Here is a 16015-nt window from a genome sequence, read left to right as displayed (position 1 = left end):
TTCCTTTTGTTTTGCTGCACCAAATGATTGGAACTCCCTTCAAAACTCCCTTAAACTTTCAGCTCTCCCATCACTCCGTATGTTTAAACGTAAACTACAACATTCCGTATTTGACTGTTGCACATGTTGACTCCCCTTCTGCTCTCACCCCATACACTTTGTTTTTTTTTAACTTCATAGTCTCTTCAGTATTTGTTGCGAGTCTTGGAATCATCTGTATTGTATACTTTTATCCATTTTTCTTTTGTTCTGTTTTGTTTTGTCACTGTTTTTGTCTGTTGGGGCCTCTTGTCAGGTCATCATCGTAAATGAGAAGCTGTTCTCGATTGATTTTACCTGGTAAAATACAATAACAATGATAATAAAAATTCATTAATCTAGAATATACATTGTTTTTCCAGTTTCCTGAAAAATAATTGATGTGGACATAAGAGGTTTCCATCTGACAGTGATGATATGCTACATGTACAACTGAGAAACAGAAATGCAGCAATAACATTCCAAGGAAATGTATCATTTCAAAAAGTATGATGTTAAAATCTGCCTCAGTGTCATTCAGGTTGATACCAGCACAAGAGCACTATCCAAGTATAGGAAACATTTGGTGTTGAAATAAAATATAGATTTGTGGGTATGAGAAACATTTCAAGGCTTCACTGCTATATAGACAAAAACCACTGTTTACAAAATGCCAAAGGAACATTTCATTTTGAGGCATTGACTTTTTATGAGAAAATAACTTTGTTTTGAAGCGTTGAGTGAAATGTTTTGGGTGGGTGATGACCTTTTGTAGGAGAGCTATGGTGTTCTGCTGTACCTTATAAGCTGTTTTGAGAATTGCAGCTGCAGTTTTGAGAAGGTTGTTTCAAAAAATGGCGTTAAGGATAGACAGGCAGATGGATGACCAGCACACACATTTAGGATATATGAGGAGGAGGATGGTGACCACACTGACTCCAAGTTTTCCCTTAGGACACATTTTCAGATAAATTCACTCACTGAGGTAAAAACTTCGGTTGTCTGTTGAATGGTGGCGATCTTGGTCCATTTCCACTTCTGGAAGAGCTGCACTCGGGTGGGATTGTGTAGAGTGGCGGATGGATGAGTGCGGAAGAAGGTGGGGAAACGCTGGCGGTTGGATAGAGCTGGGGAACTGGAGCCATAGGACAACTGAAAAACATAAAAAAACATTCCATCTGATCCACTGAAACGGAGCTGTCAAATTCATTTTAGTTCAGCCCAATATGATCTGAAGTGGGCCGGACCAGAAAAATAACAACAGTAAAAAAAAAGTAAAATTAGCCTTCATTATGAAAGGTTCCTTAAGAATGTGAATAACACGAACAACCTGAAATTTCTTCAGAAAAATAAGTGAATTCTTAACAATATTCCTCAGTTTATCATTTACACATGTGCATTACAACTTACAGATCACAGTGGATCTACAAATACACAAAACATTTAGTAACAGGAAGAATATTGGTAAAATTACACTTACTTCTCTTAAGACATTTCAGGTTGTTCATATTTGTTCAGGTTGTTCACATTTTGTGTGACAGGATAGTTTGTAAATGTCAACATTTTTACACCAAAACAAACAGAAAAATTTGGAGTTGTCATTACTTATAGGTTATTATGACCCACTTGGGATCATATTGGTCTGCATGTGGAACCTGAACTAAAAAGACCTAACACCTTTGACTGTTTTTCAGAAAAATAAGTACAATTTTAACAATATTATGTCTCAGCTTATTATTTAAATACATGTGCATTACAACTTCTGATAAGATTTATATAGTGCTTTTTCAGTGAACACATACTCAAAGCACATACAGTGGATCCATTATTCATTCACTCTCACATTCACACTCTGGTGGTGGTAAACTACATATGTATCCACAGCTGCCCTGAGGCAGACTGACGGAAGCGTGGCTGCCAATTCGCGCCTACGGCCCCTCTGACCACCACTGAACATTCATACACATTCATACACCAGTGTGAGTAGCAGCACTGGAGGCAAAGAGGATGTAGTGTCTTGCCAAAGGACACAACAGCACATGACTAGGACAGAGCAGATTCAAACTGCCAACCCTTCAGTTATTGGACGACCTGCTCTACCTCCTGAGCCACGGCTGCCCATAAAGTTAAAGACTGCAGTGGATCTACAAAGGTACAAAACTTTAGTCCATTTAGTAACAGGCACAATATTTATTAAAATTTTAGAGTTCGGAATTTGAAGTTGTCATTAGCCTATTGTAGCCTATAAGTTATCGTGCTATTATTTTACTGGTCCAATCAAATTGGTCGGTATGTAACCCTTGACACCTTTGGTTGTTAATATCTTTGATGTAACATTTACATTTCTAAAACCCATCCCACGAGCCAGATTGGACTCTTTGATAGGCCGCTTTTGGCCCACGGGCCACATGTTTGACACCTGTGCACTGAATGTATAAAGAATATGTACCAATCCTACCAAAGATGCATTTTTTACACTGGTCTTCAGATTCATGCACATGTACCAATAGTCATCATGTTCATGGAAGACAAAGATCAGTCCATTTCCATGTAGTTCTGATTTTAAAAGCTGCCATTATGGTGCTTAGGGAGATGAGATAACTCATATCATCATTAATTAAATCCTCTGCTTCCTAACACACCATCTCTGTTACACAATTCATGCACCATTTCCCCTGTAGCCCTGAATTTCCTCAATGCGTATTGTGAATTAATGTAACATCAATTAGTTCACCATTTACTCTCTTTATGTCAGTGAAATATTACATTTTACATGACTCTGTTAATACAGAAAGAGCAGGAGCTGCAGAATAAATTATAACACAGGCAATGTTTGGTTCAAAATTCTTCCCAAAATCAAACATAATCAGGTTTGCCCTGGGATGTGAGAATATCATTGAATATCTGTAGTTTAAGGCAGTACATTGTGAAGAGGCCAAAGAAAATATGGGTCACAGTCGTACTGTAAGAAGTGGCAGAAAAGCTTTTTCGATTACAAAAATAGCAGTGCATATGAAAAATGGAGGAATGAGACTGAAACTTTTTTTTTCAGTATGAGTGCACTTTACCGGCGTTCCCCAAAGAGCACAACGACATCAATGTTCTAGGCTCGGAGATGTTAGAGTGTCAGCCTCCTGACCTTTTGAAAGGCACACTCAGGTTTAACAGATCTGCCTGATGGATGCTAGACTGGATTTGAAGTTATCTTAGATTGAATCAGGAGTCGTATTTCCATGAACACTGTTATAAGACACAGTTTATAAATCCTCACCAGTGACCCAGAAAGGCAACGTGTGAACTACAGGGGAGCCAGGTGGATCTCAGGTCCGTTTAATAAGACATGAGCTCACAGGACATTTGGGGGGTGGAGGGGTTCTGAAGTATTGACAATATGCTACTTTTATTGCCTCATCTTCATTATGAATCATGTGTAAATTTCCTCTGCTTGATTTAGAAAAAAAGTCACTTTGAAGTTTTTGTAGAAAATACTAGGATTTGAGGGTATTTGCATGATTATCAAGACAAATACACATATTTCTAAGCATTTAGAAAGAATCAGCAAGTTTAAGCTCAAACATAAACTTAGCCTTGTGCTACAGAAATACATTTCTTAAGTAGCAGCGTCAACTTTGCATTTATTACACAGTTTTTCTTCTTTTTGACATCACCACTGAAGTAAAGTGGAAGCATAATATAATAATAACTTCACATTAAATCAAAGATCAGGGGAAAAAAAAAAAGCATTTCTTGATGCCAGTGAGCATAAACCAAAAATAAAAGAACTTCAAAGCCCACTACTGTTATCACTGAAGTAAAGAGCACGTCTCTATGATGCTGGAAGATGCACAGCAGAGGATCATTTTTTACCTGTTTACTTACGTTATTCTTACCAGTATAAATACTCACTTATTAGTAATGATAAATAAATTGTAGATACATTTAATATCTGTACTCGCTGCCCACAAAACCTGAAAAAATTAGCTCCACCAAATGACATAGTATATTTCACAGATTATTTGTCAAAAATAGGGCCAAAAATAAAAAATAAATGTTCATGTTTTGAATTCAAAATATATTTATTTAACATTAATACTCTTTTTTATGTTTTAATGTTCCTGATATGATGTGTTCATGGCTTATCTCTATAAGAAGATGTCTTTGTCACTTTGCAATACATCAGGAATTATTCAACAACATGCTGCAAAATTTGGCAAAAACCTACACTTAGACATGAGGATGAACTGAAACTACTTTGGAGGCCAAAGGTCAAGATCATTATAATGTCATGTCTGTCCATTTTAAGGATGCAATATCTTAGGAAAGCCTTGAAGGAATTTCATTAAGTTTGGTATAAATGCACAGTTGGATTCATGGATGAACTGGTTACATTTTGGTCAAAGGTCAACGTAGCTGTGACTGCTCGTAACTGACAGCGGACACATCTGACAGTACTTAAGGTTCCTGTTATTAATTTGTAGGCGTTGTATTCATTCATTTCATTCATTCATTTATTTGTTTTGAGCAGAAGAAAAAAAACAAATATTTTTTTGTGTATAAGGAACTAATATCTGAGCAAATACATTAATAAATAAAGGTGATCAAGACAAAATAGCAATTGCCATGTACACTAGAGATAACAAAATAAATTCAATATGTATTGCTCAAAAAGGAGTGGGAAGAAGAAAACTTGATTATCAAAGAGAATATGACAAGTGTATACTTCTTTATCAAATGACAGCGTTCTCAGAAAATGCAGCAACTCAAGGTGACTCAGGCAGTGAAGCTGGCAGCAAATGCACTGTACTGTCCACCACAGTGATCAAGAGTAGAAAACTGACTTCAGCTGGAAAAACAGACCAATTTATAAACGTCTACAAATGCTGCTGCTGAATTCATTGCTATTAAAAAAAAAGGAATCTTGCAAATTATTTTATTAGTATGCCACTGCTTTACTCACTCCATGACCGGCTGACTCAACACGCACAGCATGTGAGCATTTCTTTGAAAATAATAATATTAAAATACCCTCTACTCCCTTCTGTTGTTGTGTAAAAATTATACTGAAACAAAATGGAGACAGTAGACAGAGAGTGTTGTAGTTCTTTGAGGTTGACATGTAATCTAATAGGAACGTTAAAGCTGTACACCGCCTCAAAACTCCGATCACAAACTTTTTAGTGGCAGAAAATGTATGTTACATTAGGATTTTAAAGCTATTTCTTTCTTTTTCTTTTCTTTTTTTTTTTTTTTTTTTTTTTAGTGCTCGACAAAATATTGAAGGTAACAAAGACAAATAAACAAACAAAAGTGAATTCATAAGACATAGACATTAAGCAAAACGAAGACGGGTACAAACAAAAGGCTTTTTACAGGTGTGTTTGTGTGTGTGCGTGTGCGTGTGTGTGTGTGTGTGGTTATTTATGATTTTTTTTCTTTTGTATGTTTTTTTTTAAAGCTATTTCTAAGTAAGAGGAGCATAAGCATAACTCTTTTTAATTCTATGATAGGGCTCATGGGGTAAACCTGGCTTGTACACCCGAAATTAAGCAGCTCTGGTCTATAGACACAACAGCTGGATTCATCATGTACATTCTGACCTTAGGAGAACTTTGTTTGTTTTGTTTATTTATTTCAAATATCAACATTTAAAGCCAAAAACAACAAGGAAAAACATTAAAAAAAAGAAAAAAAATATATTCGAAATGGAGCAGGATGAAGTTCAACTTGTATACTCCCACCCCCTTAAGTTTATTAGTAGTACCAAAGTAAAATCTTGCTAGAATCTTGTGAGCAGTCCTAAAGGAGGCTTCAGAGATAAGGTCAAAGGTCACCAGAAACTCACTGACCACCAGGGACCGATATCTACAGCTAATCTAATGCAGTACGGTATATGGTCTCAAATCTTTTACAGTAGAGACCATGTAATTAAGTTTAGGTATTGGTGGAGAATTTACACAATTAAAAGAGTTCTCTTCTGGAGACCATGAATATTCTTATTATAAAGTGCAATAATACAAAACAATTTAGGAAACAAAACAACTAAATAATAATAGGAGTCCTTAATAATACAAAACAAAATGAGAACAGCCTGAAGTAAAATGTGAAACAATTAAAAATGTAACATGCCCTAAGGATGAAAGTAAATTGAGTTGAAATATATCTGTAATTTTTTCCGAGTCGCAGGTGCACAGTGACTAAAACATCATTTTCCAATCTGGGCAAAAACAGCTGCAACATAATACTATCATTAGATGTCATTCTATTGGCCCACATTCAAATATAACAAAGAAGGGGCTAAAAACTGAGTGAGGGCTAAATCAATCCCATCCAGGGTATATCATGTTTTACACAGACCTGATCATATAACTCATGATGATGTGTGTTGTAATCATCACTGATAATAACTCTTAGTGCAGACAGAGTGACAAACATCCAACAGTTTAAGAGCTGCAGCAGAAGTGTGCATATGGGTCCAATGGGTTACCGAAGTGGTTACATGTAGACACATTTGGTGTTCAATAGTCTGTCATGTAAGGTGGGGTACACGCCTAAGGATTTTGTAAATCTGAAGAGATTTTTTATCTGTTACAGCCCCCACATATGAAGACAAAAAATCAGGCACTGAACAGTTTTGATCGTACTGTGTGTGGTGTGCTCCGATAATCTCAGCACTGCACACCACACACATAATGACTGTCCCACCACCGATCTAGAATCTAGTCCTCAAAGACAGAAATCTCACGTCATCAAACGTGATCTAACAAAAATTAAGAAGAAGAAACATAGCATGACTCGGGAGAGAGCCCCCCCCGGGTAAAATTAAATGAAATGTGGATGGGTAGCGGGCAAGGAAGTGAAAAAATAAAAATTTGTGGATTAAAATAATTTGCAGGACATTTAATGATGATCATCTAATTTCACCGTGGTTGATCCACATCCGGTTTTATTTTGAAGTGAGCTTCACCTCTGTTTATAACTGGCCACAGATGTCACTGAGCAGCACATATTAGAGATTTAATGATGGCATGTGTTTTAGGCAAAAATGAAGCCCTTAAAAGTGAGTTATGTGTAGAAAATGGGTTTAATAACAGGTCAGGTCAGGTTGCGGGTCTAATGTACGTGGGTACAGGTGGGTGTGGGTTTGGAAAAGTGGACCTGTGCAGGACTCTGCTCAGGAGTTGTCGACTTTCCCCACACACATGAAGATTTTTCGTAATAAATATTGAACAAGTTTAAAGTTTAAACTTTAAAGTTTAGAGTCGATTACTGGGACAAATTCACTTTTAACACACCTCAGACCACAGGATAAACTTATTAGAGATAAGATAATCTGGCGTTTGCCATCCTTGGTCGGGAAGGGGAAAAATCAGGAAAAAAACAGCCTGATTATCTTTAAGTGTGTACCCCGCTTCAGCAGAGTATTTTATATGCATGGATTATACATATTTGAGTAGTACAGCTTTAATGGCTGAGTGTGTAATATTTACTGGCATCTACTGGTGAAGTTGCACATTTGACTTTGACAAAACTTAATGTTTAGAGTTTAATGCACTGTTTCAGAGACCCAAAAAGGGTTGTGGATGTGGTCCTAGTCTTGCCAAATGTCAGAGATATATGGACACATGGTAAAATATGAAATCACTAAATTCATTTTCCAATATAAAAAATAAAAGAAGCATTTTTTCTGCTAGACTGGTTGAACTGGTTGACTGTAGGGTCCGATCAAGCAGTAACACATGGACACATTTGGTGTTCAACAGCCTCTGTCATGTAAGCAGAGTAACTTATATGCATGTATTATACATATCTGAGTAGGGTTTTTTTTTTTTTTTTTTTTACTTTATTTTTATTGTTTGTTGTGACGTTGAAATGAAAATTGTCCATTTCTTCCATTTATCATGACACTGTTCTTCTTGAGTCCTCAATCTATGGCTCAGAATCTCCATCTCAAATATTCCATTCACAATTTGTATCCAGTCGTTATTTGTCTGTGGTTCTAATCTGCACAATTTTTTGGTAATAGCCTTTTTACAGGCTGCTAATTGTATTGTAAACAAATATCTATCATTTTTTTCTTACCATATTACCAATAATGCATCCAAAATACATCCGCAAACATGTTTTAGGAATTGCATAACCCAATATCTTAACAATTGTGGAACATACATTATCCCAGAATGATGCAACTTCAGGACATAACCAAAAGACATGTGCATGATTTATATTGACATCTCCACATTCTCTCTAACAAGGTTAAACTCTGGACACATATTTAGCTGTAATTTCTGAGTAGGTATTTATAAGCACTTTAACATTATGTATAACAAAATCTGGGGAGATAAAATATTTAGATGAAAAATGTCAAATGACTGCTTGGTAACACGTGGACTTGAAACAACATCAATTTTTTAAGCTTTACACAAACATTCAACACACAAATTGATATCAAGTAGGACAAAACCTTTTAGATATTATGTTCAACTATGATGAAAATAAATTTTGGAGTAAAATATTGAAAAGTCTCTGTTTTACTGACATGAGAATGTGGGAACACGTGGATAGGCTGCCATAGTAACACGTGGACGACTTTTTACCATTGTATTTATCACCCAATATGTGTCAAAAGATCATTACTTTCTAAAATTTTCACTCAAATATCTGAATTATAAGTGACTTGAAAATTAAAAATTGGTATTTTTGTGGTAAGACGTGGACAGGGCCTTTTAAACAACTCACAAATGTTCAAACTCATAAATATCAATAATATTCACAAAATAATGAAAATCTAATACTTGAAACTTAACAATCATGCATATAATCAACAGACTGAAGACATTTTCAAATTTTTTAGATACAATTTTTAGCGTCAAATTCGAGCTATGGCTATGGTGTAAAAAGAACAATCAATAAAATTGGTTGTAACTTTTTTTCTATAAGTGGTATTTTAAAAAGGATAACAGTACCATAAAATAGAGATCTTTAGCTAAAAAAAATGAGCCCACTTGATAAATGATGTGTGCAAATTGATTTTTTCATGTTGATGTTCACTTTTGCTTGATCAGACCCATATAGAAAATGGAGCACGTATTCCTGTAAAAAAATTTAATTCTTCTGACATTTACTCACTAGTTAACCTGATTACATTTAAAGCCAACTTCTGATCAATAGGTCCAAATCTCAGAATACTTGTATTCTTTTACTCTTTCAATATTTTCACCAGCAGGCATGAATGACTAATAAATCCGTACCGCATTGACCATGATTTCTCTCTTCATTCTAGTGAAATTTTCCTCAGTTGCTGCAGTTTCTGGCTTTATATCTTCCGTGTTAAAACTGCCTTCCTGTGGTGTTTTTTGTATTGCATTTCCACCTTTGGTGCTAAGTGTTCTTTGTGGTGTTTTAACAGCAGTACCCACAGATCAGTTGTCGACAGCGTGGGCAGCCTTGTTTTCTTTCCTTCTTTCCATTTTTTTTTAAAAATTCTGCTACCAGTGTTTGTGTACTTCGGTCTGTTGTCTATATATGAACTGTGGTAACTATCCCTGCTAATCACAACTACCTAATTATTCGATTTTTGTCTTTATCCACGTGATCCCTCACAGGCAGCGGCTACATTTTGGATCGTTATTGTGTTGTGCTGCGGTAAACATTAGCATCTGTGAAATATCAGCTGTCTGAAAGGTGGAGTTTCTTACCACAATGAGGTTCCACATGCGAGCAGCCTCAGCCACCAGCGTGGAAACGGAGCTGCAGCCTGGCATCAGAACAATTTTAATGGGCTCCGTGTACAGAAGGTCATACAGCAGCTTGGTGGCCTCCCCTGGATCACACTGTGGACAAAACAGCAAACAACAGAACAGCTCATGAATGAAAAACGCCATCTCCACCTACAGGTAATACAACACAGAGGGAAGGAGACGTTATACTGTATACAGCTGCAGGTTTCACTTATAGATGTTATGGGAGTTGTTTAAATTTGAAAAGTGGTGATGTAAAAAAAGAAATCAAAATAGTCACTCATTCATTCACAAACCACATGCAGTAAAGCAATATATGACACAAGCAAGTACAAATGAAATACATTTTTAAAGCCTATGTAAGCTGCAGAACCAAAGAATCAGGGAAAAGAAACCTGATTCTGATTGAAAGCTAAATTACAGGATAGATAGATAGATAGATAGATAGATAGATAGATAGATAGATAGATAGATAGATAGATAGATAGATAGATAGATAGATAGATAGATAGATAGATAGATAGATAGATAGATAGATAGATAGATAGATAGACAGATAGACAGACAGACAGACAGACAGACAGACAGACAGACAGACAGATACATAGATAGAACAACCAAACAATGGACCCACATTTTCCTTTCCTTATCAAATCCAGACCCACTTACAGAATTCCAGTCAACCACATGTATTTTTCAATAAATAAAAAAGTAAATATATAGTCTACATAGTCATATAGTTGTTGTGATCATATATTTTTTTTTATCGACATTCATAGCACACAACAAATTGTAAATTAGCAATTTTGAACACAAAATAAGTAAAGCTCTCTAAACACACTTTTCATTTTTCATTTTCATTTAATTTATTTATTTAGACAGGGACAATGCGCTATATACATTAACCTTAAAAAGGAGAGATGTCGTGTGCCAGGTTGTAGCACATTGTTTTTACTGTTTTGGATCCAAGTGACATTTCAGTTTTTGATATTTAATATCTGGCACACACTTGGGTTCCAGTCCCTTTTTAATGCCACCATTTGTAAATCCATATTTAATAAACTTAAGGGCATATTTGCACCACATCTCCTCAGTACATGGTAATGCAAACTGAGTCTGTTCTGTCAGCTTCTTAAGCTATGCCTAATGCATACATTTATCACATCTACCAAAACCAAAGTCAGACATCAGATAGAATTTGAAGCAATAAAAAGCAGATTTTTTGGGGGGGTAGTTTTTTTTAAACATGCAACTTTCAACTCACTCAGAGCAAAACTGAAATGCACTTTTGGGACTCAACCCACCTATTCAGAAAGGATAGATTAGAGGACAGAAATGGGCCAAACCAAATAAAAACAAACCCTGCTTGACAGTGAAGTCAGTATGGAAACATGTTAAAATGTAATATCACTCCAAATGGACTGAGTATGTAAAACCAATCAGATCTGATTTCATTTGAATGTACGTATGCTTTGTGTGAACCTATCCGCTTTTATGTGAGGTTGTGATTACATGAGATGGTGCGCTCCCCTGTTCTGTTTTGTTGTGTTATTGCTTTAACTGAAAATTAATGGTCCGTAAAAGGAGATTCTAGAAGGGCAATGTGGATATAATCACTGAAACTTTCTGTATTCATCCTATTTTATGTCCTTGAATGATTAAGACTGTAATTAATGTGTGTGATGGACATTTGCCTTTCCAATAAAAAGATAATTACAAAAAAAAAATGTATATGACTGACAACCATTAGATTGAATCCCACTGATTTACACTGAACTTCTGTCCTTGCAAATATTAACCCATAAAGGCCCAAACAGCCACCAGCAACCAAAACCATCTACTGATCTAAAATGTTTATTAACTTCTGATCCACTAATCCTATTAAAGCATGTAAATAATTGGTGTAAAATACACTTTGTCATCTTTTCATGGTCATCAGATATGACCCATTTGGATGTTCAGAGGCTCTGTAGTGAACATGGAAACAATTTCGTCTTCTACAACATTGATTTACCAGTAAAACCCATGGAGTTGGATCAATGCCAGTGGATGGAGACACTGGGTTTATGATCAGTTAATGATAGATTTTGATGAAAACAGGGTTCCTACAGGTCTCTACAAGTTAAATTTAAGACTTTTTAAGACCTTCTTAAGACTACTGAGAACAGAAATTTAATGCCCATTTCACAGCCATACCGGCAAAAATTCCTGATGCCTAGAATTTAGGAAAATTTATTTATTTACTCCAATGCCTTGATTCCCACCATTACGAGTCATTTCTCACTGGGGGCTGTAAAATTAGCAATAATTGGTGCCTAATTTCAATATAAATTGTTGGGTTGGAACAGGTGGAACTGAGTAGAATAATGTTACTTTCTTTGCAGCTTTCCCAGACACATTTAAGCACAGTAAACTGAACAAGTTTATGGCAACATAACTTAAGACCTTATCTTATCTTATAAGACTTTTTAAAGACTTAAAGGTATTAAATGCAGATTTGTAAATTCAAGACTTCCAAGACTTTTGAAGACCCCACGGACACCTTGTGAAAAAGTCACTTTTTCTTCAGTTTTCTGTTTTTGATATAATAACCATCAACTTTAATCTGAGCTTATATTAACATCCACATGATTGGTACATTAAATATAGGAAAATACCTGATATTCACTGAAAAAATTTAAAATACAGAGAATAACTTCATAATAAATGGTGATAAATCACTTAAGAAAAATTAAATATAGAGAAAAAAATATTTAGGAACTGCCACAAAAGTAGCACTGGGTCTTTAGGGGTTAAATCAATATTTGTTTGGAGTCATTTCTAGTCATATTTGTTTTATTTGGATGCTTTACTATTAATTGTGGTCATTCTGTAAATTATTTCACTGTTAAGAAGATTTTGGAGCTAATAATAAGCTGTAACATACATCATATGGGGTTAAACTCACAGGTGTGATTGACAGTCACTTGCAGTGTCAAAGTTTTCAGAGCTTCTGTTTATAGAATAAAACCTATGGTTCAGAGGTGACACTAAGAAGACAATGCAAATGTTTCATAAAGTTTGCTCTTTTACGGTATAAATAAGTTATCATTGGAGAATTTCAACCTGTTATCCAAATATGGTCATTTCTGTCTTCAAAATACAAAAATGGTGATGACAAAAATCAGATCAAACACCAATGGTAGACATCACAGTGTCTAAATGTCCACTTGTTTTACACAGTCTGGTCCAAACTAATGCTAAAACACTGCCATGACTTTTTGCTTCCCTTTGTTATTGATGCTTGAGGATGACATGAACTGTTCAACTTGCTGCTGTCCTACTATTTAACGTCCATGAGGGAACTCTCTTGAGATGATGTAGGTTATGTAAGCCATACTCCCACTGCTCACACTGAATGTAGTACCGTAGACACCTGAGACCTGGCATTGTATCCTCAATGTTAGTACAGTAGCAAAACAAGCAGTGTGGAATTCCCCTGTAACTTGTTCCCAGACCCTGGATAGTTCTGCTATAATGTTAATTTTGCCTCCTTTTTTTCACTACACCAGCAGTTACAATCGTTAACACAGGCTCATTTCGAGAGAAGGTTAAAAATGTCTATTCCTGATAGGATTCAGTTTTTCTTCGTACATTCAGGTGAGCATGTAACATACAGCTGTACACAGAGCAGAAAAGGCAGGGGGAGGGGTGAGGGTGGGGGGGCTAAGGTGAGGCACGTTTCAAGGTCACCTCCACCTGAGCCCTGACAGGCTCGTCTGGGGAGGCAGACGATGCATTTATCTGTGTGGATGCTGGGAAAAACATTTACCCACAAGTCAACCACCATTATCTTGATCCACATGTTACAAATGGTGTCCCTCGCCTTCCATTTACAGCTTATAGTCAATGAAAAATCAATAAGCTATTTAAATGATAATAGTGAAGGTGGGCATGGTAACCATTCATCATTTAACCGGAGCATAAGGGGGGGTAATAATGAGTGTGGATAATTTAATTCTGTTTTTATCATTCTATTATCATGTCACATGGTATTCATATTACTAATTAAATACACAGCTCATTACCTGAAAAGAAGTTGTATAAAATAATTACCTACAAGAAAACAACAATGGTTAAATCTGTGTATGATTATAGAGGACACATCATTCAGACGCATTTATTATTGTGTTATTATCAGAACACAGATGATGTTCTACAGACAGGATGCAAAAGCTCAAATACATAATGCAACACAGACAAATCTGTGATATTCCCAATTATCAAACCTATATAATATATAAACAGAAATAAATAAATAAATGACTTGCACAGCTGAAGAGGCAGATGGTGTTCACTCAGAATATTGTAAATTCTCATTTCTACTCTCTGTGCTTCCCGTCTCATGGTACCTCTCTCCCTCTTTTTGTTTTGTTTTGTTCTTTTTTGTTTTTTTCCCCCTCTCCATCTCTCGGCATTTCCTCTCTTGCTCAAAACTCAGAGCTTTACAATAAAAGTATGTGATATCCCTAGTGTTTGGAAGATACAGTTTAAATAGTGCCATCAGAAGAGATATTTCTACTCTTGTCCAGCATTGTTGAGAATCCATTACAGTCAACATTAAATACTTTATAAGTATACAAGTCAAATTTATATATAAAACAGCACTGTACACTTCAGGGTCAGCAAAAATGACAAAAAAAAACAAAGGAGGTGAAAAGATGCATACACAGCAGAAGTGGACCTATAATCATCTGGTGCAGAGAGATGTCATGGTGCGTTCAAGCACAGGCATGGGGCTGATGGATGTTGACCCCCCACCCAACTAGCCCTGCTTGACTTCTGCTCGTCTGGACAGTTTAAACTGGGGCAGCAGCTGAGCCTAACCACCTCTGATTTCACATTAACACACAAACACAGACATATTTGACTACTTATATTTCTTGGAGAATGAAGACAGTAAAGGTGCTGTATGTAAGAATATGTTCCAAGTAATCATAAAATGGCCACGAGACATTAAGGAATCATGTTCATTTCAAATACTGATGTCACTGACAGTAGCAGTCCAGCCAGAATATTTGCATTTGAAAAGCTAAGTGTCAGCCCCTAAATAATGTTTGTTGTCATTTTGTGTTTTGGTCTGATGCTCCACCCATCACTTATCTGCCAATCACCATGTCAGTAGTGTTTGGTCATCCAGGTTGCCAGTTCCCACTAAGCTGCATCTAGAACCTGTCTGATCACAAATGTCTGACATTACTAAACCCAAAAGATCTCTTATTATTCCCAAATACGTCGTGACAAAGTGAGAAACAAAACAAGGATATGTATAGGAGATGCTTGTAAAACATGGAGACAGCTGAAAGTGGAGAAGAATTTGAAGACCGCTGTCAGCTCTCCTGTGGTCTCCCCCGGCTCTCAGTGGTTCTTACCCGGCGGTGAGACTGTGGGCCCGAGCCGCAGTGTTTTCTCCGGGGCCGAGAGACTGCGGTCCGGCCCCAGGAGAAGAGACTGTGGCCCGGGTGAAGAGACTGGGCTGGAAGAGACTTGTAGTAGACGCTCATGCTGGATCTGGCAACCCATAGTCTGGAAAGACGTGGAGGGGATACCATGCTCTACAGCACAGGTGTCAAACATGCGGCCCGAGGGCCAAATCCGGCCCGCCAAAGGGTCCAGTCTGGCCCTTGGGATGAATTTGTGAAACGCAAAAATTACACTAAGATATTAACAATCCTTTTAGTTCAGGTTCCACATTCAGACCAGTTCAATCTCAAGTGGGCAGGACCAGTAAAATACTATCATAATAACATAAAAATAATGAAAACTCCAAATTTTTCTCTGTAAATGTACATATTTTCATGTATTTACACTAAAACAAAGTGCAATTTTGCAAAAAAATTATGTGAATAACCTGAAATGTCTTAAGAGAAGCAAGTACAATTTTAACAATATTCTGCCTGATACTAAATGTTTTGTGTATTTGTAGATCCACTGTGATCTGTAAATTATAATGTACATGTGTAAATGATAAACTGAGGCAGAATATTGTTCAAATAATTTTTTCAGTTTGCTCATGTTGTTTACATCTTTTGAAAGGATAGGTTGTAGATGTAAACCTGTTCATCGTGTAAATTTACTTTTTTCACTCTAAAACATAGAGAAAAGTTTGGAGTTGACATTATTTATATATTATTATGTTATTATTTTACTAGTTCGGTCCACTTCAGATCAAATTTAGCTGAATGTGGCCCCTGAACTAAAATGAGTTTGACACCCCTGCT

At 36.2% G+C, this 16015-nt stretch overlaps 1 protein-coding gene across 1 annotated transcript in view; it reads right to left on the bottom strand.

The window, feature by feature from the left end:
• gabbr1b (gamma-aminobutyric acid (GABA) B receptor, 1b) overlaps positions 1 to 16015 on the bottom strand; it is a 325006-nt gene that overhangs the window by 151210 nt on the left and 157781 nt on the right. The window contains exons 8-9 of the mRNA XM_030147671.1: positions 9714 to 9848; positions 1000 to 1170 (exon numbers count right to left, since the gene is read on the bottom strand). Coding sequence (XP_030003531.1) covers positions 1000 to 1170; positions 9714 to 9848 — 306 coding nt within the window. The remainder of the gene's footprint in view (positions 1 to 999; positions 1171 to 9713; positions 9849 to 16015) is intronic.

This window comes from Sphaeramia orbicularis, chromosome 11, assembly GCF_902148855.1.
Source record: "Sphaeramia orbicularis chromosome 11, fSphaOr1.1, whole genome shotgun sequence".
NCBI classification, from domain to species: Eukaryota; Metazoa; Chordata; class Actinopteri; order Kurtiformes; family Apogonidae; genus Sphaeramia; species Sphaeramia orbicularis.
Note: the sequence above shows the minus strand (reverse complement) of the source record. Positions and strands in the feature narration are given on the sequence as shown.